Source organism: Schistocerca americana, chromosome 6 (genome assembly GCF_021461395.2).
Source record: "Schistocerca americana isolate TAMUIC-IGC-003095 chromosome 6, iqSchAmer2.1, whole genome shotgun sequence".
Classification (NCBI taxonomy): domain Eukaryota; kingdom Metazoa; phylum Arthropoda; class Insecta; order Orthoptera; family Acrididae; genus Schistocerca; species Schistocerca americana.
Genome location: NC_060124.1, coordinates 434,550,184 through 434,577,078, shown reverse-complemented (window position 1 = coordinate 434,577,078; position 26,895 = coordinate 434,550,184). Strand labels below are relative to the sequence as shown.

At 40.9% G+C, this 26,895-nt stretch overlaps 1 protein-coding gene across 1 annotated transcript in view; it reads right to left on the bottom strand.

The window, feature by feature from the left end:
* Nucleotides 1-26,895, bottom strand: part of LOC124620192 — a 429,599-nt gene that overhangs the window by 65,201 nt on the left and 337,503 nt on the right. The window contains exon 21 of the mRNA XM_047146861.1: nt 12,621-12,732. Within this exon, the coding sequence (XP_047002817.1) occupies nt 12,621-12,732 (112 nt within the window). The remainder of the gene's footprint in view (nt 1-12,620; nt 12,733-26,895) is intronic.

The following is a 26,895-nucleotide window of genomic DNA, read 5'->3' as shown; positions in this document are numbered from 1 at the left end:
TATGAGTCCAGTAGAACTATTTTAGAGAAGTACTGGCCATCCACAAATTACACCAGTAATCCCTCTAGCCACGAAATAGGGTACGTATCTATGACTGTCTTTGCATTTACAGTAGCCTTGAAATCCCTACAGAAGTGAAATTTACTTGGTAGTGTTTTATTATCACAAGAGGTGCTGCTGAAGAGTTACAACAAATAATTTTGTTGCCAGGTGAAATATTATAATTTCTGTAGAAAAAACAGTAAAAAGGTTGAACTTGTTTTGCCACATTCTGGTATCTTTACTTTTTTTTAGCACTGAATGGAACTTGGTCCGACACAACTATAACCATTCATATTTAATAATAACCATTCAGGTGAAGAAATCAGCATACACAATCATTATTGTCCAATGGTACCTTTTACAGTAGAGAAGGCGGAGTTTAGCAGTTCTTCAAGTCTGTAAAAGGAGGTAAGTGAAAACAGATTAATCCCTGGCTGGCTTGGACTCTGTCAAAATGGCACCTTGTGCAGTACTTAAAAACTAAGCAGGTACAATTCTTACCCTTTGCAAGAGCTTGCGACCTTTAACTTTCTGATTTCATGGTCAAAACATAAAAGGAATAATAGTTTCCTCCAAGTCAGCTCATCAGAGAAGTCCTCTGCCTCCTACATACTGGTCTAGTGTGAGTCAGGGTTTTATTTTTTTCCTACATTGTAAAACTAATCATAATCATGAAACACGGCACAGGAAATAACTTGTTTGTACCTCTCTAACTAATGTAAACCCCTTTTGTGTGCTTCAACTAATGATTCCATTGTAAATCTTCCTCAAATTGTGGGTCTATCTGATTTAAAAATTTATAAATTACAGAGTGCAGCAGTCAATCATCCTTTTTTAGGTTTTATTACACAAATCCAGATTTTGGCTAGTAGCTCAGTATTCAAGGAAATGTTACTGATGCCCATACAACAGGGACTTACATGCATTAACAATTGAAAATAGTGCAATGAAATGGCTAGCTACTAGCTGAAATCTGGATTTGCATAATAAAATCTAAAAAAGGACAACTGACTGCTGCACTCTGTAATTTGTAAGTCACATAACAGTCGCTGAGTGCACGCACTTTGTGAATGGAAAGTAACCTGATTTTCAAAATTGTTACTTTATTTTTCTCTTACCAAGCAGTCAATATTTTTCTACCCCTGTCAGTAAATGCAAGTCACACAGAAGGAGATTTTACACTGACAACCATTTACATGAGATATATAATAGACATATGCACAAAGCAGCAATACTATTGTGACATAAATATTTGTTTCGTGCTATATGAACTGAGTGCATGATGCTGAGCAAGCTACAGTAGTAAGAATATATTTTCCAAAATTCTGAGACAGTAAAACCAGAACAGAAAATTCTAAGAAAAGCTAATTCTGAAATATTTTCCTGGTGGCAGTAAAACAGAAGGTCAGGTAAAGAACATCAGTATTCATTCATAGTACTTATGAAAGTTAAATGAGGGAATATAACTGATTTTTTATGAGACCAACTGTGTCCTATGCACAGATTTTGTTTCTTTGTTTGTAGTCTCAAAATTTATTATTTCTGTAGTAACTTTTTGTTATATAAATGTTTAATGTGATGGCAGAAACTTTCTTGCAGGGTGCACAAATACAGTTCGTGTGACACAATTGTTTTGCAAAGAAATATTTTTCAGTAGCAGAGGTAGATTACAGCTAGCATCATCTGTGAACTGTTTAAGTAGTGAATATAAGATGAATAAGAAAGAGAAGATTACTTAATTTCTCAAATATATACACTGTTATGGTTAAAACTAAATTTTAAACAACAACCATGGAAAGTTCAGAGGAACAGAATGCTTTAGGTACTATAACTGAGACTATTGCTGAAAATGTTCAGAGTAATGGTAGCAATGTTGTCATGCCCCCAAGGACACCACATCATAGACAGTGAGCAATACTATTTCTGAAGTAGTAGTTATCTCAAATAACTGTCTTGTAAATAAAGGCATATGCAGCTGTTGATGTTAAACAAGTAAGGATTCTGCCATGAGCAAGGGCAATATGAAGGAAGATTGTTGTGCAGTTAAATTAAAGAATGACCATAAATTGAGTGACTAGATTTGAGTACTGCAAATGTAGTGAAGTGAAAACTGTGGTTTAAGGAAGTTTTGTTCCCATTGTGGAGGAAAAGTTGTTCTGGACTTGCAATGGTGGACAGTAAAAGTACCTAAAGGCAGCATAGTGCATGTAAATAAACATGAAGCTGTGTTACTTACCAGGACCTAGTAGTAAGGAAAGGACTCTAGACTTCTTCAAGAATCTCGCTACTCTTCTCTGGGTGTGGTGGAGCCCAGTGCAGGTAAAACTACAGTGAAAGAAAGAACTCACCAACCCAGGTTAGTAACACTTGTATGGTTATTAAGTATGCCACACTGGTCAGCTGTGATGGATAAGAAGAGCAGTTTCTGTGCTGTGGTATCATACTGACTGCTGCAAACACACTCACATACACATACACATTCTTGCTGCCCAATGGACATAGGGATGATGTGCATTTAAAAATAGGAAACAAACTTGACAATGACACTTATGCAACTCCATATTGAGAGAATCTGTAGAGAAAGAAATAACTTTATCTGCACTAAAAATTCATGAGTTAACACAAAAGGAGAAATCTTGAGACATACTGGACCTAAGATTGGTTAGAATGAAACAATGTTGTAATAAAGGAGAATGTAGTATTTTTATGTATATATATTTATGTATGTAATATAGGATCTTATCTAATTTCTGTAAAAACATTTGTTTCATGTGAACTCTCATTTGAGAAAGAGGATGACATTGCTCAAAAGCATGGGGAACCATGGGGAGTGACTGGTACCAATAAACTATACTTTGAAGGCCTTTTCACAGATGGATCGAAGGGCAGTACAATTACTGATTCATCCGACAACTTTAACGTCCAATAAGTCACCCAAAGAGAACATATAACTATGTATGAATGTACTTTTTTCTTGTTTCCATTTCAGGTATGAGGAATTGTAACTGTTTTGTAACTGAAAAACATTTTTTTTATTGTATTACTGAATTATGAATGTTTAAAATATTTAAAAAGAGAAAAATCACTTTGTATGAAGCTAAGGTGATAAAAGGTAAGTTGTATGATGTAATTAGATAAGTTAGAATAATTTCTTGTATGTAAAGACAATATTGTGTATGTTATACAGTTGAAAGAACAGAACGAAAGACCATTTCATATTAATGTAAAAACTTAATGTAAAAGCACATACAAGGTCATCAAACCTTAAAGCAACATGGACAATAATGAATACTAAGATTTTAATGGAATATTGCTTAACAAAAGCACAGTTAGGGTCCTCCACTGACAACTTGGTAAAATCTGGTGTTGCTTAAAGTAGTTTTTGGTAACTGTTTTGGAATTCACAGTAAAAAATGTGTATTAATAAATAATAAGACGCCCATTTTAAGTTAAATGATATTTATTGGTTTAGATAATAAGCTATCTGCTTATTCTTTTGTTAATATGTGTTTCAGACACATAGCAACCTCTATTGCTACATAATCATATAAAAAAATTATTGAATCTGTTGGAGTTATATATTCAATGATTTCTGAAGTCATTTAATCCAGTGTAATATGATACTCCATTGAGGGGGGGGGGCTGTAGCTCACAAAGCCCCCCCCCCCCACCACTGCCCCTGGGCACAAGTAAAAGACAGTATGTAAAAACATTTTGTGAAGGGAATGATTGATGATTGGGCTGAGCCGTGTGAGTGTGAACTGTGCCGATTTTTCCCAAGGAGGCAAAGAAGAGTTACAATAAATAATTTCAGTGCCAGATGGAGTATTATGATCTCCATAGAAATACAGTAGGTATATTAAGGTTGATCTTGTTTCACAACATACTGATATCTTTACATTTTTAGCACTGAACAAAGTTAGGGAAGATGAAAATATGTCCATTCATTATTTAATAACAACTGTTTAAGTGAAGAAATTAGTGTACACAATTATCATTGTCACTGTAGAGAAAGTGAAAGAGTTTATGGTTCTTTGAAGTTGCAAAAGGAGGTAAGTGAAAATGGATTAATCCCTGGTCGGCTTGGACTGTGCCAAAATGGCAGCTTGTGAAGTACATAAAAATTAAGCGAGTGTAATTATTACCCTTTCCAAGAACTTGTGGTCTTTAATTTTCTGATTTCATGGTCAAAACATAAAAGGAATACTAGTTTTCTCCAGGTCAGCTCATCAGAGAAGCCCTCTGCCTCCTGCATACTGATCTAAAGTGAAACAGTTTTTCCCCTCGATCATAAAACTAATGATAATCATGAAATATGGCACTAGGAAATAACCGGGTCATACTTTTCTTGCTAATGAAAATCCCTTTTGTTCACCATGATTAACAATTCCATCACGAGTCATCCCTGAATTGTGGGTCTACCTGATTTTCAAAATTATTAAATTATTTTTCTCACACCAAGCAGTCAACAATTTTACTGTCCCCATCAGTAAACACAAGTCATACACAAAGAGATTTTTATATTACCAATGACTGTGTGTGATCAGCTCAACTTTTTATAAAGCTGAGAGTGTGTTTTATTCCTATTTTACTTGCTCTTGCAGAGCCCTGGATATGAGTCTAGTACAGAAAAACAATGAGTTACTGATGGCTTTAGGGTAATAGGTGCTTCAAAATTATGTGCTTTCCTCAGAATGGGGGGAAAATATCACAGGAAATTCAACAAAGACCTTATCTAAATGTTGAAAACGGACTTCTTCTGAAACAAGTTTAAGTAAATTGTTCATGACAAGTCTGAATAAATGGAAGATATCTAGGCTGAAAAGATTTTGTGCTACTGCTGTCCTGTTTACCACTAGGAGCATTATTTGATGACTGACATCTTTTTATGAGGCTTCTACTATAAATTCTTTTGATGGGAATACTTTGTTTGTTTCAACTAAGTAAGCATTATTTAGTTGGAGTGCACCTAACAGTAGGTAGGTTTGTGCACTGATCAGAGAGGCAGCTGTCCCTACATCCACTTAAAATTTTATTTGTCAGTCCAGTCCTGATTTTCTGGAAAAAAGTCAACTGTTAACCTGAGTGACCTGTTGACAGGTCCAATGTTTATAAATTATTGCTATAAGAAATTATAACATACGTACTTTAAAGTGCTCAAATAATTTAGATTTATATATAATACCTAGAATTAAGGTAAAAAATTGTATTTTGCAGATGAACAGGGTTGTTTAAAGTAGGTTACAAATCAGCAACAGAATATCCCTATCATATTTCTCCTGCTTCTGTTCATTACTTTTGCTACCTGTAATGAATAATCTTCCATTTGTGAATAAAGTCTTCACATGAAAAATTGAGTTGAACAGATGTAAAGGGAGTCCTACTAGTCTGAAGAACATTGAGTTTACAACAATCTTCAGGTGCATTGTCACACTTAATGGGGTTAAAACAAGATTAATTTGTGATCTCCCCTCTCACATTCACTGGTGGATATTGGTTTGCAGTTAATTGTGTTTAACAGAGACAGTAGAGAAGCTTCACATTTTTCTTCTTCTAGGAACTCTCAAAAACCTCTGATTACTTTTCTTTCAGGAAATCGGAATTTTTTTATTTCTTCCTTACCAAAATTTTTAAAGTGACTAAGAAGGATCCAGGACTTTAGTGCATGAAGAAATATCAACTTCATCACTAAAAAGTCTGTCTTCCTCTTGCTTGCACAATCTTTCATAAAATGATGGGTAAATGGAACTACACCTAGCAGTACACCTCTTTTCATTTCCTTTCTGAAGAGTAATCCCCTGTAAGTGAAATGGTTCCTTTCATTGAGAGCACCACTATAATATGGAGCTCTATTTATCTTTCTCTCTTTGAACAGTCTGAGTTATGATTCGATACTTTTTTTACATCAAGAGTGACATCACCATCACAAGCCCACAGTTCTAAGCTAAAGTCACATAACTCCTATAGAACATTACACATTACACCCAGATCCAAAATAAAGCCAATAATGGTGATTTTCTTTAGAAGACCTTAATACATTTTCCTATCAGTGTTGTCTTTGGTCATATCATTACTCTTAGCACTAGTAAAATGTGAAAACTAGTGTCTCATAATTCCTCCAAACTGCTGAAACATGTCTGAAACTAGAAGCAACCCTCTAAGTACCCAAGATTCTGTCACTTAAAAGGAATATCAGCATACCATTTACAGATGCTCCAGATGTAGACAAAATCTAATATCATTATCTGCTTTTGCTAATAATCTCATTGATGTATGACTTTTCTGCTTTTAATATATATAATCTGTAGCTTTCTTAGGTCCATGAAGATACAAAAAGTTAAAGGGGATGTATCTCTGAATGTACCTCCACAGACTCAGCACTAGATCAAACAATTTCTTTGTTCATACTAATTCAGAACTATCAGCAGTCTGGATGATGTTAATGCCAATTGCCAAGCCATTTCAGCAGTTTGTGTGTTGAGTGCTGGCATGATGAACAATTGCAATGTCAGCTTCTTGTTAACATTTATTGCAGGTGTCCCATCTGTGAGGACAATTTATCTTGGTGTCCTATGAAAGACACACTGTCCAAGAGAGAAGTGGTCATCACCTGTTAGCTTGTCCTAGAACCTGCTGTGAGTGAGTTTTAGAGAAAACAGTTTGTGGCTTGCTGTGAATAAATGCATTTTCTAGTTGTTAGGCTCTCACTGAACGAGGAAATTTGTTGATTTACATACTCTCCTTGAACTGCCACTACATCAGCCGAACTTTCTAGTTGCTGGCCTGCTGCCTGGAAAAAGTCAAAGGAATGTCCAATCTTTAAGACCTTCTCCAAAGTAGGATCATGAAATTGGATGGCTTGCTGACAGACCTTTTTTTCAGGGACTGACGAAACAATGGTGACCCTAACCAGTGAACCAGCAAAGACTTCTTTATGCAAAGCTGACACCAACTGATACTTGTGGCTTAGTCCTTGGCGTCCCACATCCCAAACGTGGTATAACTGATTAGATTGCTTCTGTCAATGGTAATACTCTACCCTCACAGCAATGATATGAGCATCTTGACAGTAATATTAGGTTGGGAAAGACAGATTGGTGGGCTCAGTGAGGGGAGTAAATTTACATAACAGGCAATAAGTCTGTGGCTTAATCCAAGAAAGAAAGAAAGGCTTTAATAAATTTTTTTCTTCAGTTAACTAGAAAGCAGAGTAATGCTGGTTAACCTTTTGTTGTTGTTGCAGTACAAGATGAATCACAGCACAGTTTAAGTATATTATAGCACAGTTCAAGCCTATTGTAGTGCTGTTTGTGCATATCAAAATATGATCCATGTGTAGTGTGTGGCCAAATTCATCATTGCTTGTGTAGTAACACACAAGGATACATAAATGCCTAACAGACAGTTTTTTGTTGACACTGAACACAATGTTACAATAAACATACAAATCCTAAGTCTGCAAGAAAGTCCAATAACAAGTAGAGTAATATACATTTGCAGAGACCAGTTATGTAGGCAGCATCACAGCTAGTGACTCATGGCTGGATGATAGGAGAATCAGATCAAATACCAGCAGAGAGTGTGTCAGGTTGTCACTATGGATCTGATGGAAGCTGCTCATGTGGTCCTGTTGTTGGACAATGAATGGTGTGCCCTGCCCTGATGTGCTGCCCTGCACCGAAAATGCAACTGTGGGGCTCAGTGCCTGGTAGTTGCCACCAGAGTGTTGGGATATCATATGTAAGTTGAGGAGACGGAAGCACGCAGTCACAAGAGATTCATAAAGTTGATGATACTTGCAATGTAATATGTACTGAGGGTTGGAGAAAACATAATGTGAAAAATATTATTTCACAGTGAAAAGTGAAACACAGGGCAGCATTGTTTCAGCCACAGGAGACTGCTCCCAATGATACACTGGTGTGAGATGCTCCTGTCATGATGGCAAAATCAGCTAAACTGTGCATGAGATCATTAAGATACAATTCAAGTGATAAAGTCCCACAGGGTGCAGAGATATTGTTTTGGGTGAGTGAAAGTACACTCCTGGAAATTGAAATAAGAACACCGTGAATTCATTGTCCCAGGAAGGGGAAACTTTATTGACACATTCCTGGGGTCAGATACATCACATGATCACACTGACAGAACCACAGGCACATAGACACAGGCAACAGAGCATGCACAATGTCGGCACTAGTACAGTGTATATCCACCTTTCGCAGCAAAGCAGGCTGCTATTCTCCCATGGAGACGATCGTAGAGATGCTGGATGTAGTCCTGTGGAACGGCTTGCCATGCCATTTCCACCTGGCACCTCAGTTGGACCAGCGTTCGTGCTGGACGTGCAGACCGCGTGAGACGATGCTTCATCCAGTCCCAAACATGCTCAATGGGGGACAGATCTGGAGATCTTGCTGGCCAGGGTAGTTGACTTACACCTTCTAGAGCACGTTGGGTGGCACGGGATACATGCAGACGTGCATTGTCCTGTTGGAACAGCAAGTTCCCTTGCCGGTCTAAGAATGGTAGAACGATGGGTTCGATGACGGTTTGGATGTACCGTGCACTATTCAGTGTCCCCTCGACGATCACCAGTGGTGTACGGCCAGTGTAGGAGATCGCTCCCCACACCATGATGCCTGGTGTTGGCCCTGTGTGCCTCGGTTGTATGCAGTCCTGATTGTGGCGCTCACCTGCACGGCGCCAAACACGCATACGACCATCATTGGCACCAAGGCAGAAGCGACTCTCATCGCTGAAGACGACACGTCTCCATTCGTCCCTCCATTCACGCCCGTCGCGACACCACTGGAGGCGGGCTGCACGATGTTGGGGCGTGAGCGGAAGACGGCCTAACGGTGTGCGGGACCGTAGCCCAGCTTCATGGAGACGGTTGCGAATGGTCCTCGCCGATACCCCAGGAGCAACAGTGTCCCTAATTTGCTGGGAAGTGGCGGTGCGGTCCCCTATGGCACTGCGTAGGATCCTACGGTCTTGGCGTGCATCCGTGCGTCGCTGTGGTCCGGTCCCAGGTCGACGGGCACGTGCACCTTCCGCCGACCACTGGCGACAACATCGATGTACTGTGGAGACCTCACGCCCCACGTGTTGAGCAATTCGGCGGTACGTCCACCCGGCCTCCCGCATGCCCACTATATGCCCTCGCTCAAAGTCCGTCAACTGCACATACGGTTCATGTCCACGCTGTCGCGGCATGCTACCAGTGTTAAAGACTGCGATGGAGCTCCGTATGCCACGGCAAACTGGCTAACACGGACGGTGGCGGTGCACAAATGCTGCGCAGCTAGCGCCATTCGACGGCCAACACCGCGGTTCCTGGTGTGTCCGCTGTGCCGTGCGTGTGATCATTGCTTGTACAGCCCTCTCGCAGTGTCCGGAGCAAGTATGGTGGGTCTGACACACCGGTGTCAATGTGTTCTTTTTTCCATTTCCAGGAGTGTACAAGGAAGCATTGCACTGCAAGAAGTAGTCAATCTTTAATCAAATTTGAAGTAAAGGAAATATGTGGAACTGCTGATCAGTGTCCTGTGTGTGGTAGATCAGATGTAGTTTTAGAGATTGGTTTTAAGGGCGTATTTATGGGTAAAATGTAAGGGAACATTTGCTGCAAAAGACAGAGTTCTGGGTGATGTACCAAAGCAGTGAGTTAAGAACTCACCTGATAAATAATGAGGAATGCTTGCCAAGTGGAATCAATTAAGCAGAACCATTTGTTTTTGAATGATTATTAAGAAATTTGATAAGAAGAGAAAGTTTTGTAATTTTGAATTTCACTGAAATCCTAATCCTGCTTGAATTTATTACTTCTATTATTATGTCATTAAGAACAATTAATAATTTTCAGGATGAGTATTTATCACTAAAATATTTCAGTTGAGTTCTTCATTTTCATAGTATTTCATTAAGAATAAGTTAAATAACACAGCAATCATTTATTTTTATATTAATAACCATATGGGTAAAGTGGCCAGGCAAATTATACAGGTGAGGCAGTTAAGTCTTAACACCACTTGCATCTCCCCAACCATAATAGATACAAAGATGTGGTTTACACAGTGAATTGCAGGGACAGGGACTACTTGAATACATCACATTTCATGTTTGTGCTATTTTTTATTACAGAGATATGAGGCCATCTTTGGTTTTTTAAAATGGAACCCTACGTTAAATTTTAGCGTAACCTGATGGGCTTAAAAAGGGAGTTTCAAATATATGTGTATCATAATATTTAGGCGAGTAGTTTTTGAGACCCAAATATGTTCTTGCATTGTGTTAGTCCTTCGATGTGGTGTTGTCCAATGTGACCTCTCCTGTTGACCACTGAGGAACTTAACAGGGAAGGCATTGCCTTCCTGCTTCTTGATAACACCGCAAGGTGATGCACGAGGCAGCTGGAGACAAGAGTATAAATGTGCTGCTGGGGTAATGAGACATCGCATTTCTGTCACTGTTTCTTGGAGCAGACATGTATGCCCATGTAGAAAAGTTAGATATGCTTCTAGTGTATGGTGAAACCAAAAGAAATGTTGTTAGAGCAATGAAGCAATATGGAGAGTAGTATCCTGATTGTGAGTGTCCTACACAGCAGGTTCTTGCATGTATTTGCAAGAAACTACTTGAATCAGACTCATGGAATGCCATACAGAGGACAAGGCAGAAAACTGCAACTGGCAAGGTACTTGAAGAGGGCATTCTATCGTTGGCGCCTAACGACCCTACTATTTCGTCGCAACGTATCACCTCAGAATGTGGTATAAGTCAGAGAAGTGTTCTACGCATATTGCACCGGTATAGATTTCACTCATTTCACCTCTCATTATATGAAGCACTCTCTGGTGTGGATTTCGAATGGTGCCAGTAACTTTGCCGGTTTGCTCTGCAGTGCCTATAAGATGATATAACATTTTTTCAATGGGTGCTTTTTACTGATGAAGTGACTTTCACCAACCATGGTAATGTGAATTTGCATAATATGCATTACTCGTCAATAGAGAACCCCCACTGGCTTTAACAGGTACAGCATCAACAACTGTGGAGTGTTAACGTGTGGTGTGGCATCATCGGAAATGTCATTGTGGGGCCGTACGTCATTCTGGGTATACTAAATGGCAATAACTACGCACAGTTCCTGTGAAACATTCTGCCCATTTTGCTGGAAGAGGTACCACCAACTAAGCGTCAGTGCATGTGGTTCCAACATGATGGCTGTCCCACTCACTCTTCCAATGTGGCTACGGGGCTGTTAAAAGAAAAGTTCCCAGATTGTTGGATAGGACGATGTGCTGAAGTGAACTGGCCAGTCCAGTTTCCTGATTTGACCCCTCTTGATTTTTTTTCTGTGAGGGGCAATCAAACATAAAGTGTATGCTCAAATACCAACTACGCCAGATGATATGAAGCAACGTATCATCGAAGTGTGCGCTGATATCTCATGTGACACCCTCGCAGCCATTCACAAATCATTTGAATGGTGACTACAAATGTGCATTGGAGAAGAGGGGAAGCATTTTGAGCATATGGTTCAGTAAAGTTTTGTATCATGTACAGTATGTATTTTGCATCTTTGTGTGTATTTCTTCGTATTGTGATCATTAGTAAACATTATCAAATAAAAAACAAATACATACAAAACAATTGTGACCAATAAGGACCTCCTCAATTACATTTGTATTTCTGTTACTTAAAATGTATTAACATATTTTAGTATTTCAATACTGTATGTTCTCTACTACTGTGGTATCACAGTTGTCAAATAACTGAATAAAACCTGTGCGACATCTTCAGTTAATTTTTGCACAAAATATCGCAGTATGTATTACGATTGTTGGGTAAATGGGCATGTTTGTGTAAGGACAGACTTGCAACATTTACCATGAAATCTATACAACAGGAAAGGTCACATTGGACAACGCCGCTTCGAAGGACAAACGCGATACAAGAGCATATCTGTTCCTCAAAAACTATTTACCTAAATATTATGACATATGCATATCTGAAACTGTCTTTATAATCCCATCATTTTATACTAAAATTTAACATAGGATTCCATTTAAAAAAAACCAAAGATGGCCACATATCTTTGTAATAAAAAAATAGCACACACTTGAAATGTGATGTATTCAAGTAGCCCCTGTCCCTGCAATTCACTGTCCAAACGGCATCTTTGTTGGGGAGATACAAGGAGTGTTATGACTTAGCTGCCTCACCCTGTATATGTAGGTTCAAATTGTGTAAGCAAAAAGTGTCTATTTAGTAACCATTGGTTGTTTAAAACTAAATTTCGCTTAGTGTAGCCACTTTATCCCACCTTCTACTTCATTTGATGGTCATCCATTTCATTACCTTCTTTTCCTTTTCTTTCCCATTGTGTAACTGGAATCCTATATCAAAATTATTTAAGATCTACATCTAGGCACCCATAAAATTGAGGTGACAGATTAGTGGCGATTCCCATAGAAGTTACACTATTCAGAAGACTTTCATGAATTTTTCTGAACTGTGATGGGATGCTTTCCCCCATACTTGGAAGTCGAGTAATTAATGGACATTTTTACCTGTAATTCTTAGCCAGTTGGTTGTCCAGCGAAACCCTAGCTCTTGCTGCTCCACAACACACTTCCACTCTCCAGCAGAGGACTTGTCCACAATCACATCGAATGTCTCCACCTGATAAGACATAGTGAAATATGTGGAACAGTTAACAGTAATGACAGATTATTCCATTAAAATAATTATCAAGCACTAGGTAAAATTAAAAATATATCTGACTGAATTTATGGACAGTTGACTGTAATGAAACACTTAACTTCAGATCAATATCAGGCCAATATCCTTGACACTGTTTGCTGCAGAATTCTTGAACATATTCTCAGGTTGAATACACACAGTTCAGTCACATTAATGTGACAGGCAACTATGATCAGCATCAACATGCAATAATCACTCACAGACAACATGTGGCAGCACTGCCATTGGAAGGTATATAAAGTGTGTTGGGGGGGAGGGGGGGCGGATATGGAAAACAGTGTTTCATTGTCATATTACGGAAACAGAGTGATTTACCTGATTTCCAAAACAGCACAATCATTTTCTTTAGTGCCAAAGGTGGAAATGAATAAGTCTGTAAATTGTTTGCATGTGCTATGGTTAAAGTATACCATGAATGAAAAGAAGAACCATCCAAAATCAGTGCAAGGTAACTGTGGCGCATGACAGACCATAGATGATACGGTAAATGATGCCTGAGGAGATATGTGCAAGTGAACAGATGTGCAACTCTTGAGCAACTGACCACCGGGATGAATGAAGGGGTTACCAATAATCTTTCCTGAAAGACCATTCAGCCAATCTGGCTACATATGGGTCTCCACAGCTAGCACCTGATTCATGCACCCATGCCAACTGCTGTTCATCAATGATGAAGACTGGAATTTGCACACCAATACCACAACTTGACATCCACTAGGTAGTGACAGGTGGCCTTTTCAGATGAATTACATGTTAGGCTCCATTGGATATATGGCCATTGGCATGTACAGCATGAAACACCTAAAAGCAACCAGTCTGCATGTATTATGGTCCGGGGCATATTTTCATGGCATTCCATGGGTAATCACGTCATTCTGGAAATCAAAATGGATCAACGCAAGTCCACCCTTATACACAGTTTGTTTTTCCTCTGCATTTTGGCATCCATCAGCAAGACAATGCACTTTCCATACAGCTTGTAGTACAGTGCATGGTTCAAAGAGCACTGTGATGATCTTATCATACTCCCCTAGTCACCAAACTCCCTAGATTTAAACCCAATTTAGAATCTGTGGGACCACCTCAATTAGGCTGTTTGCACCATGGATCCTGAGCTTATTTATTTATTTATTTATTGTATTTTTTTTTTTTTGCATGGAGACACCAACTGGTGTCTTTTGCAAACGTCATAGCATTTTTTTACAAGTTAAGTACAGTCATATATACATATGTGATTACATATACATGATACAAATGTACCATTGTACCTAATAAGGCACAATATTGGGTGTTACATCATACCTATTACAAATATTCAGATTTTACACAACTATATATATATCTATATATACACTCCTGGAAATGGAAAAAAGAACACATTCACACCGGTGTGTCAGACCCACCATACTTGCTCCGGACACTGCGAGAGGGCTGTACAAGCAATGATCACACGCACAGCACAGCAGACACACCAGGAACCGCGGTGTTGGCTGTCGAATGGCGCTAGCTGCGCAGCATTTGTGCACCGCCGCCGTCAGTGTCAGCCAGTTTGCCGTGGCATACGGAGCTCCATCGCAGTCTTTAACACTGGTAGCATGCCGCGACAGCGTGGACGTGAACCGTATGTGCAGTTGACGGACTTTGAGCGAGGGCGTATAGTTGGCATGCGGGAGGCTGGGTGGACGTACCGCCGAATTGCTCAACACGTGGGGCGTAAGGTCTCCACAGTACATCGATGTTGTCGCCAGTGGTCGGCGGAAGGTGCACGTGCCCGTCGACCAGGGACCGGACCGCAGCGACGCACGGATGCACGCCAAGACCGTAGGATCCTACGCAGTGCCGTAGGGGACCGCACCGCCACTTCCCAGCAAATTAGGGACACTGTTGCTCCTGGGGTATCAGCGAGGACCATTCGCAACCGTCTCCATGAAGCTGGGCTACGGTCCCGCACACCGTAGGCCGTCTTCCGCTCACGCCCCAACATCATGCAGCCCGCCTCCAGTGGTGTCGCGACAGGTGTGAATGGAGGGACGAATGGAGACGTGTCGTCTTCAGCGATGAGAGTCGCTTCTGCCTTGGTGCCAAAGATGGTCGTATGCGTGTTTGGCGCCGTGCAGGTGAGCGCCACAATCAGGACTGCATACGACCGAGGCACACAGGGCCAACACCCGGCATCATGGTGTGGGGAGCGATCTCCTACACTGGCCGTACACCACTGGTGATCGTCGAGGGGACACTGAATAGTGCACGGTACATCCAAACCGTCATCGAACCCATCATTCTACCACTCCTAGACCGGCAAGAGAACTTGCTGTTCCAACAGGACAATGCACGTCCGCATGTATCCCGTGCCACCCAACGTGCTCTAGAAGGTGTAAGTCAACTACCCTGACCAGCAAGATCTCCGGATCTGTCCCCCATTGAGCATGTTTGGGACTGGATGAAGCGTCGTCTCACGCGGTCTGCACGTCCAGCACGAACGCTGGTCCAACTGAGGCGCCAGGTGGAAATGGCATGGCAAGCCGTTCCACAGGACTGCATCCAGCATCTCTACGATCGTCTCCATGGGAGAATAGCAGCCTGCATTGCTGCGAAAGGTGGATATACACTGTACTAGTGCCGACATTGTGCATGCTCTGTTGCCTGTGTCTATGTGCCTGTGGTTCTGTCAGTGTGATCATGTGATGTATCTGACCCCAGGAATGTGTCAATAAAGTTTCCCCTTCCTGCGACAATGAATTCACGGTGTTCTTATTTCAATTTCCAGGAGTGTATAATAGAGGGAAACATTCCACGCAGGAAAAAATATATTTAAAAGCAAAGATGATGTGACTTACCATACGAAAGCGCTGGCAGGTCGATAGAAACACAAACAGACACATACATACACAAAAAATTCAAGCTTTCGCAACAAACTGTTGCCTCATCAGGAAAGAGGGAAGGAGAGGGAAAGACTAAAGGATGTGGGTTTTAAGGGAGAGGGTAAGGAGTCATTCCAATCCCGGGAGCGGAAAGACTTACCTTAGGGGGAAAAAAGGACGGGTATACACTCGCACACACACACATATCCATCCACACATACACAGACACAAGCAGACATATTTAAAGACAAAGAGTTTGGGCAGAGATGTCAGTTAAGGCGGAAGTGCAGAGGCAAAGATGTTGTTGAATGACAGCTGACCGATCCACCATCATTCTTCCGGCGGACAAGGGTTCCATGACCGCGGTACTTGATCATCGGGAGTATGTGGCCGAGGGACTGCGTCAGTTTTCAGACAACACCACATACAAAGTTTACCAAGGTAATCCCATTCCTGATGTCCGGGCGGAGCTTCAAGGAATCCTCAGAACCTTAGGTCCCCTGCAAAACCTTTCACCTGACTCCATCAACCTCCTGACCCCACCGACACCCCGCACCCCTACCTTCTACCTTCTTCCTAAAATCCACAAACCCAATCATCCCGGCCACCCCATTGTAGCTGGTTACCAAGCCCCCACAGAACGTATCTCTGCCTACGTAGATCAACACCTTCAACCCATTACATGCAGTCTCCCATCCTTCATCAAAGACACCAACCACTTTCTCGAACGCCTGGAATCCTTACCCAATCTGTTACCCCCGGAAACCATCCTTGTAACCATTGATGCCACTTCCTTATACACAAATATTCCACACGTACAGGGCCTCGCTGCGATGGAGCACTTCCTCTCATGCCGATCACCTGCCACCCTACCTAAAACCTCTTTGCTCATTACCTTAGCCAGCTTCATCCTGACACACAACTTCTTCACTTTTGAAGGCCAGACATACCAACAATTAAAGGGAACAGCCATGGGTACCAGGATGGCCCCCTCGTACGCCAACCTATTCATGGGTCGCTTAGAGGAAGCCTTCTTGGTTACCCAGGTCTGCCAACCCAAAGTTTGGTACAGATTTATTGATGACATCTTCATGATCTGGACTCACAGTGAAGAAGAACTCCAGAATTTCCTCTCCAACCTCAACTCCTTTGGTTCCATCAGATTCACGTGGTCCTACTCCAAATCCCACGCCACTTTCCTTGACGTTGACCTCCATCTGTCCAATGGCCAGCTTCACACGCCCGTCCACATCAAACCCACCAACAAGCAACAGTACCTCAATTATGACAGCTGCCACCCATTCCACATCAAACGGTCCCTTCCCTACAGCCTAGGTCTTCGTGGCAAATGAATCTGCTCCAGTCTGGAATCCCTGAACCATTACACCAACAACCTGACAACAGCTTTCGCATCCCGCAACTACCCTCCCGACCTGGTACAGAAGCAAATAACCAGAGCCACTTCCTCATTCCCTCAAACCCAGAACCTCCCACAGAAGAACCACAAAAGTGCCCCACTTGTGACAGGATACTTTCCAGGACTGGACCAGACTCTGAATGTGGCTCTCCAGCAGGGATACAACTTCCTCAAATCATGCCCTGAAATGAGACCCATCCTTCATGAAATCCTCCCCACTCCACCAAGAGTGTCTTTCCGCCATCCACCTAACCTTCGTAACCTGTTAGTGCATCTCTATGAAATCCCCAAACCATCTTCCCTACCCTCTGGCTCCTACCCTTGTAACTGCCCCCGGTATAAAACCTGTCCCATGCACCCTCCCACCACCACCTACTCTAGTCCTGTAACCCGGAAGGTGTACACGATCAAAGGCAGAGCCATGTGTGAAAGCACCCACGTGATTTACCAACTGACCTGCCTACACTGTGACGCATTCTATGTGGGAATGACCAGCAACAAACTGTCCGTTCGCATGAATGGACACAGGCAGACAGTGTTTGTTGGTAATGAGGATTACCCTGTGGCTAAACATGCCTTGGTGCATGGCCAGCACATCTTGGCACAGTGTTACACTGTCCGGGTTATCTGGATACTTCCCACTAACACCAACCTATCCGAACTCCAGAGATGGGAACTTGCTCTTCAATATATCCTCTCTTCCCGTTACCCACCAGGCCTCAATCTCCACTAATTTCAAGTTGCTGCCACTCATACCTCACCTGTCATTCAACAACATCTTTGCCTCTGCACTTCCGCCTCGACTGACATCTCTGCCCAAACTCTTTGTCTTTAAATAAGTCTGCTTGTGTCTGTATATGTGTGGATGGATATGTGTGTGTGTGCGAGTGTATACCCGTCCTTTTTTCCCCCTAAGGTAAGTCTTTCCGCTCCTGGGATTGGAATGACTCCTTACCCTCTCCCTTAAAACCCACTTCCTTTCGTCTTTCCCTCTCCTTCCCTCTTTCCTGATGAGGCAACAGTTTGTTGCGAAAGCTTGAATTTTGTGTGTATGTATGTGTCTGTTTGTGTTTCTATCGACCTGCCAGTGCTTTTGACACTTGTCAATCAAGAAATATTTCAGTTTCACTTTGAATAAGTTCCCTTTGTGGCACCTTATAGAGCTCGGTAATCTGTTGTACCATATTTGACCACTAATGCATGGACTATGGTCTGTTGTTTTTAATTTTGTTCTTTGTCTGTAGTAGCAGTCTTTATTTCTTGTATTATAGGCATGCATATCAGAGCACTTTGTTGCTTTGTTTTGATGTGTCACAAAAAATATAATTAATTTGTAAAGATACAGTGAGTAGACTGTGAGGTATTTATGATGAACAAAGATTTCCTTGCATGAATCTCTATACCCTAATCCATGGATAATTCTGATTGCTCTTTTCTGTAGGGTTAATATTCTGTTCATATGTATGTCGGCAGCACAACCCCATATCTCTATCCCGTAATTAATCTGTGCAAAAATGGTTCCATAATAAATTGTTTTTAATGTCTGATGTGGGACTACTTTTGATAACTGGCTGATTAGATGTAATGAACTGCTGATTTTATTGCATAAAAATTTGATATGGTTTACCCATCTTAGATTTTCATCTAGGTGAATACCTAGAAATCTGCAGCCTTCTGTGTCCACTACTTCAATTCCACCTATGTCACTGATAGAGGTTTGGTGTGAGTTTGTAAGTTTAAATGGAAATAACTGAGATTTACTGATATTAACTTTCAAACCTTGATCTTGGAAATAAGTAGTTATTTGACGTAGGCCCTCAGTTGCTACCAACGTTAACTCATCATTTTGTTTACCAAGAAATAACAGTGAGGTATCGTCTGCATAGGTTACAAATTGGGAGTTGAAAAGTTGCTCTATGTCATTTATGTACACTAGGAAAAGGAAAGGGCCCAAAATTGAGCCCTGGGTACACCTTGCGTGACTGTCTCATATTTGGACTGGAAAGTAATGATCTGATTATTGATTTTGTAAGTCAGCTTTGTACACTGCTTGCAGTTAAATAAATATGTAGCCAGCAATTGCATGGTTGCAGCATTTACATTGTATGATTCAAGTTTATTTAAAAGTAACTCATGGTTTACCGAGTCAAAGGCTTTAGTGAGGTCTAGAAATATGCCAGCTGTTTGCATTCCTTGATCATGGGCACCATATGTTTTGTGAAGAAATTATGTAATTGCTGTGATAGTACTATGATCCTTTCGGAATCCATATTGTGTGTCTGTTAGGAACTTATTTTTCAAGAAATAGTCACTAAGTTGTGTCAGCAGCACAACTTCAAATACTTTGCTGAAGACAGGTATTAATGATATGGGCCTGAAATTTGAAACCTCTTCCTTGGATCCTTTTTTATGCACTGGTTTAACTGTGCTCCATTTCAATACATTTGGAAATGTATGTTCTCTAATACTGCAGTTTACCAGGTGGGTGAATATTTTAACTAATTCCTTATTACATTTTTTAATCACGATACTACTCAAACCATCGCATCCAGATGAGTACTTATTCTTTATGTTATTTATTATCCTGCCTATTTCTTTTTCACTTACTTGTTTGAATTCAAAAGGTGGCTCTTCAAAGGGGCAGAGCTTTACCTCACTACTCAAAATTGTGTTATTAACTGGACTAACAGCTGCATATATAAAGTATTTATTGAAAACATTGCAGACTTTATTAGGATCTTTAATTGTGTTTCCTTCATGTCTTATATTTACAATTTCAGTTTCCGGCTTCGGTGTGGCTTTGCGAAATTGATTTACAATTCTCCATGAGGTCTTGGCTATACTGTCTGACTGAGCTATTTCACTGCTGTCTATCTGTTTTCTTAGATTTGAAAGCTCTTTCTTAAAGATTTTCTTGGCTTCATTGTGCTTGGCCTTAAAAACCTGCAGGTTTGTTGACTTGTGTAACACATCCAGGTCCTGGATGTTTTGCCTGAGTTTTATCATATTTGCTGGAAGTATCAGTCCGTTAGTTTTTGCACTTTGGTTATTGGTGAACACTCTTTGTATTTTTTTAACAGGGCAGCATCTGTCAAAGTGTCTTAGCATAGTATCATAGAATTTGGCCCATTTGTTTTCAGATCCTTCAGTCTGGTAAACCAGATCCCAGTCCTCTATAGCTAATTTATTTCTTAGAGCAAGGATGTTACCCTCTTATAGGATTCTTTTATTTGTGGTAACTTTTGTCATTTTTGGGATGCTTGTGTTTACATATTCGACAAGCTGGCATTTGTGGTCAGAGTAGTGAAAATCCATATTCCAGCACCTAACACTGTCTTTAATATGTTTACATAGTATAACGTAATCAATTCTGCTAGATGTGGACTTTGTTACCCTGGTATCACTATTTACTACATTTACGAGATTATATGAGTTAAGAGTATCTATTAACCTCATATTACACAAACTGGAAGATTTTGCCTCAATATTCAGATCACCAAGTATAGTTAGGTCACTGGGACCACAATGTCCCACTACTCTACTAAATATGTCTATGAAGCTAACTACATCAGCCTTTGGTGGATGATAAATCCCAATAACTTTATGTTTTCTCATAACCTCTCTACACTCTTTGGTGTGGACTTCGATGCCTGTCACTTCAATCAAGCCGTCTTTGTTGTACTGGTCTAGATAGTTTAATTTCTTGTACTCAAGATTCTCACTAATGTAAACTGCCACACCACCACCCTTATGTTGCTGTCTACAATAACTATTTGCTAAGGAGTAGCCCTCTAGTTTACAGTAAATAATTTCATCAGATTTTAATCCATGCTCAGTTAGCACTACTATATGAGTTGGCCACAGCACTGGAGTCAGCATGGCCCCACATATATGTCAGTACCTTCCAGAAACACACTGACTCTCTTCCTGCATGTCTAACAGCAGTCTTCCCGACAAAAGATGGTTATTCAGGCTTTTGACAGATAGTCACGTTAATGTAACTGGACAGTGTAATAAATTTCCTTGAAATGGAAAAACTTCTGTCAACAGAGCACCACAGTTTTAGAAAGTATTCGTACAAAGCTCGGCTTGCTCTTTTCTCACATGATATCCCATAAACTATGAGTGAAGGGCAACAGGCAGATTCTGTATTTCTAGTCTTCCATAAAGCATATGACTCTTATTAACAGACTGTTAATGAGGGTATGAACATATGGAATAGGTCCCAAATATGTGAGTGGCTTCTGGTCCAGACTATATACCAATTAGGTTCCTTTCCGAGTATGCTGATGTATTAGCGCCACACTTAACAATCATATACAACCGCTCACTTGACGAAAGATCCATACCCAAAAACTGGAAAGCTGCACAGGTTACACCAATATTCAAGAAAGGTAGTAGGAATAATCCACTAAATTTCAGGCCCACATCATTAATGTCGATATGCAGCAGGATTTTAGAACATATATTGTGTTCAAACATTATGAATTACCTTGAAGAAAACGGTCTATTGACACACAGTCAACATGGGTTTAGAAAACGTCGTTCCTGTGAAACACAACTAGCTCTTTATTCACATGAAGTGCTGTGTGCTGTTGACAAGGGATTTCAGATTGATTCCGTATTCCTGGATTTCCGGAAGGCTTTTGACACTGTACCACACGAGCGGCTCATAGTGAAATTGCGTGCTTATGGAATATCGTCTCAGTTATGTGACTGGATTTGCGATTTCCTGTCACAGTTCATAGTAATTGACAGAAAGTCATCGAGTAAAAAAGAAGTGATTTCAGGCGTTCTGCAAGGTAATGTTACAGGCCCTTTGCTGTTCCTTATCTATATAAACAATTTGGGAGACAATCTGAGCAGCCGTCTTCAGTTGTTTGCAGATGACGCTGTCATTTATTGACTAATAAAGTCATCAGAACATCAAAACAAACTGCAAAACGATTTAGAAAAAATATCTGAATGGTGCAAAAAGTGGCAGTTGACCCTAAATAATGAAAATGGGAGGTCATCCACATGAGTGCTAAAAGGAACTCATTAAACTTCAGTTACATGATAAATCAGTCTAATATGTTGTTGTTGTTGTGGTCGTCAGTACAGAGACTGGTTTGATGCAGCTCTCTATGCTACTCTATCCTGTGCAAGCTTCTTCATCTCCCAGTACCTATTGCAACCTACATCCTTCTAAATCATTTTAGTGTATTCATCTCTTGGTTGCCCTCTACGATTTTTACCCTCCGTGCTGCCCTCCAATATTAAATTGGTGATCCCTTGATGCCTCAGAATATGTCCTACTAACTGATCCCTTCTTCTAGTCAAGTTGTGCCACACATTTCTCTTCTCTCCAATTCTATTCAATACCTCCTCATTAGTTATGTGATCTACCCATCTAATCTTCAGCATCCTTCTGTAGCACCACATTTTGAAAGCTTCTATTCTCTTTTTGTCTAAACTACTTATTGTCCACGTTTTAGTTCCATACATGGCTACACTCCATACAAATACCTTCAGAAAAGACTTCCTGACAACAAAATCTAAAAGCTGTAAATTCAACTAAATACCTAAGTATTACAGTTATGAACAACTTAAATTGAAAAGAACACATAGAAAACGTTGTGGGGAAGGCAAACCAAGGGCTGTGTTTTATTGGCAGGACACTTAGAAAATGTAACAGACCTACTAAGGAGACTGCCTACACTACACCTGTCCGTCCTCTTTTAGAATACTGCTGCGTGGTGTGGGATCCTTACCAAACAGGACTGACGGAGTACATTGAAAAAGTGCAAAGAAAAGCAGCACGTTTTGCATTATTGCAAAATATGGGAGCGAGTGTCATAGAAATGATACAGGATCTGGGCTGTAAATCATTAAAAGAAAGACATTTTTCACGAAATTCCAATCACCAACTTTCTCCTTCGAATGTGAAAATATTTTGTTGACACCAATCTACATAGGGAGGAACGATCACCATGATAAAATAAGGGAAATCAGAGCTTGTACAGAAAGGTATAGGTGTTCGTTCTTTCCACATGCTATACGACGTTGGAATAATAGAGAATTGTGAAGGTGGTTCGATGAACCCTCTGCCAGGCACTTAAATGTGATTTGCAGAGTATCCATGCATATGTAGATGTAGAAGACTTCTTAAGTAAAAGAATCCAGTACATTGTCCTCTATGGCGAATGTTCAGTACAGATGAGGATATCATCAGAAGTGCTACAGGGAAGTGTAATAGGAGCACTATTACTTTCTATGCAGGGTGGTCTGAAAAGCTTGTAGGGCTATTGTGGGATAGGTCATGCTGCATAGTGTAGATGACAGCACACAAGACTGCTCAGCTCTGAGCTCTAGTTCTATCCTTACTACCGTCACATACCCAGTTTTTACATTGTTTCTTTGTTCAGTTTTAGGAAACCAATGAAGAACATTTGGCGACAATGCCTCTGGCAGGCTGCTAGAATTTGTGCATGCAACAGCCTGATTGGCTAACTTTAATGCTAATTAACTCAGAAATATTGCAACATACTGAATTTTTTTTAACAATTATTTTTCAGCACAAGCTACCCTACAATACCCTTACAAGCTTTTCAGAATCTTTCTGATCTCCTTGTATACATAAATGATCTGGTGGACTGGGTGAGCCACAATCTGTGGCTGTTTGCTGATAATGCTATCATGAATGGGAAGATGTCATTGAGTGACTGTAAGAGATACAAGATGACTTAGTCAAAAGTTCTAGTTGATGTGATGAATGGCATATGACTCTAAATGTAGAAAAATGACTGTTGATGCAGATGAGTTAGTAAAACAAATGTGCTATATTCGAATACAGCAAAAGTAGTGTGCTGCTCGTCACAGCCACATTGATTAAATGTCTTGGCATAACATTGCAAATCAATATGAAATGGAACAAACATGTAAGGGTTGTAGTAGAGAAGGCGAATGCTCAACATCAGGGTTTACTGGGATAATTTTAGTAAAATGTGGTTCATTCCTAAAGGAGACTACATATAGGACCATAGTGTGACCCATTCTTGATTAATTCTGAAGTGTTTGGGAGCCACATCAGGTCAGATTAAAGGAGTACATAAAAGCAATTTAGAGGCAGGCTGCTAGATTTGTTACTGGTAGGTTCGAACACAAGGCAAATATTACAGAGATGCATTGGAAACTCAAACGGAAATGCCTGGAGGGAAGGTGACATTCTTTCTCAGGAACACTAATGGGAAAATGTAGAGGACCAGAATTTTAAGCTGAATACAGAATGACTCTACTGCCACCAGTGTATATTTTGCATAAGGACTACAAAGATAAGAAAAGAGAAATTACAGTGTGTATAGAGTGATACAGACAGTCATATTCCCCTCGTTCTGTTTGCGAGTGGAACAGGAGAGGAAATGACTAATAGTGGTACCCTCTGCCATGCACTGTATGGCATCTAACAGAGTATATATGTCAATATAGGTATTTTAAAGGCTTTTGTCTGAGGAGGCAGCACATGATACATTATGAAACTTTCTGGCAGATTAAAACTGTGTGCCCGACCGAGACTCGAACTCGGGACCTTTGCCTTTCGCGGGCAAGTGCTCTACCATCTGAGCTACCAAAGCACGACTCACGCCCGGTACTCACAGCTTTACTTCTGCCAGTATCTCGTCTCCTACCTTCCTTTCTTTCAGGAGTGCTAGTTCTGCAAGGTTCGCAGGAGAACTTCTGTAAAGTTTGGAAGGTAGGAGATGAGATACTGGCAGAAGTAAAGCTGTGAGTACCGGGCGTGAGTCGTGCTTCGGTAGCTCAGATGGTAGAGCACTTGCCCGCGAAAGGCAAAGGTCCCGAGTTCGAGTCTCGGTTGGGCACACAGTTTTAATCTGCCAAAAAGTTTCATATCAGCGCACACTCCGCTGCAGAGTGAAAATCTCATTCTGGAAACATCCCCCAGGCTGTAGCTAAGCCATGTCTCCGCTATATCCTTTCTTTCAGGAGTGCTAGTTCTGCAAGGTTCGCAGGAGAGCTTCTGTAAAGTTTGAAGGTAGGAGACGAGATACTGGCAGAAGTAAAGCTGTGAGTACTGGGCGTGAGTCGTGCTTCGGTAGCTCAGACAGTAGAGCACTTGCCCGCGAAAGGCAAAGGTCCCGAGTTCGAGTCTCGGTCGGGCACACAGTTTTAATCTGCCAGAAAGTTTCATATCAGCGCACACTCCACTGCAGAGTGAAAATCTCATTCTGGAAACATGATACATTGTTGGGAATTGAATTTGTAACATGAGGAAGGATAGAAAATAACGAAATTTTACTTGATATACATATACAGTACAGTAAGATGATCAGACTGCTGGAAGAAGAAAATGCAACAACGTCAAGGACTGAGTTCAGTGACGCCAGAGTATAACATGTACATAGTGTTAGTTTTCCATTCGTCACAGCTATTGGCGATCAGATGGCAGTCAGCAGGCCTGTGTGTGCACCCACTGTTTTGCCACTGCAGGCAGTAATTGTACTGAGTTTAGAAGTGAACAGTGTTTGCAACGTTAATTCTCAGGTACAACCATGTTGCACTGACACTTATATTGAATTGTGGGCCTGGCAGGATGTATCGATGGATTGCTGTCCATGTTTAGCACAATGCATCATTTGTGTGTCGTTGCTTTCAAAGGTGATCTGTGGAACGTGCCCTAAACTGTAGACCAGGTTCTGGACTCAACTTCGTATAGTCACACATTAAGATCTATGCATTGTGCAAACAATAGTGGTTGACTGAACGTCATCCACAAACATGTTCCACCTCATGTGTCATCAGGGACCACTGGGAAGCCTCTGTTTGCAGCAGGATTAAGATCTTGTGTACCTCTGGTCAGGCTACCAATGACACCACTATACCATCAAGCTTGGCTACTCTGTGGCCATTAAAGAGTTTGCTTGAGAGTGGAATGGTGCTCATTTGTCTACAGTGATGAGAGTAGGTTCTGTCTGTGTGTGAGTGATGGATGTACATGTGTATGGTGTAAACCTGGCGAGCAACCTATTCCAGAATGCATTCCCCCACGACACACAAGTCCCATCTGACGCTTCATGGTGTGGGGGCCATCAGTTAGAAGTTGCAGTTACATTTGGTGTTTCCGCAGGGTAAAGTAACCAGCACCCACAACATTGTTATCATTGTACCATTGCCATGTCTTTGGCAGGAATGTGATGTGCTATTTCAGCAGGACATTGCTCATCCACACACGGCTGCTGCAACACAGTGTGTTCTTCATGGTGTATGACAACTGACCTGGCCAGCAGGACCACCAGGTCTCTCACCAGCTGAAAACAATAGGACACAAAATCTGGGACTTAATCATTCTCCAGAGTCTACAAAAACCATTGTTGAATTGCAACAAAAGGCACTAGATGCTTTGGACAATCCATCACAGGATGCCAATCAGCTCCTTTATCATCATTTCCATGCGAGAACACACGTATGCGTTGCTGCCAGAGGGACATACACTGTGTATTGATGCAGCTGCTTGGCTGTCCTTTACTGTGACCTGTGTTTTGGTTTGAATTTGTTATCATATATGAACGTGGTTTGAATAAATGGTAAACTTCCATAAAAGAATGGAACATTTTTGTTGCGTCTCCATGGTTTGTGAATTTCATTATTCCAAGGTTCATATACAGAATTTTCTCAATGTACAGTTCATTGTTGACACCCGTATGAACTGGTCAGTGTGTCTATTGTGACTAAAAATGGAAAAAACTGGGTTTTGTGCTATTATTGAACATTTCGATTTGAAGAATTGGATTGCTGCACAAATCAGAA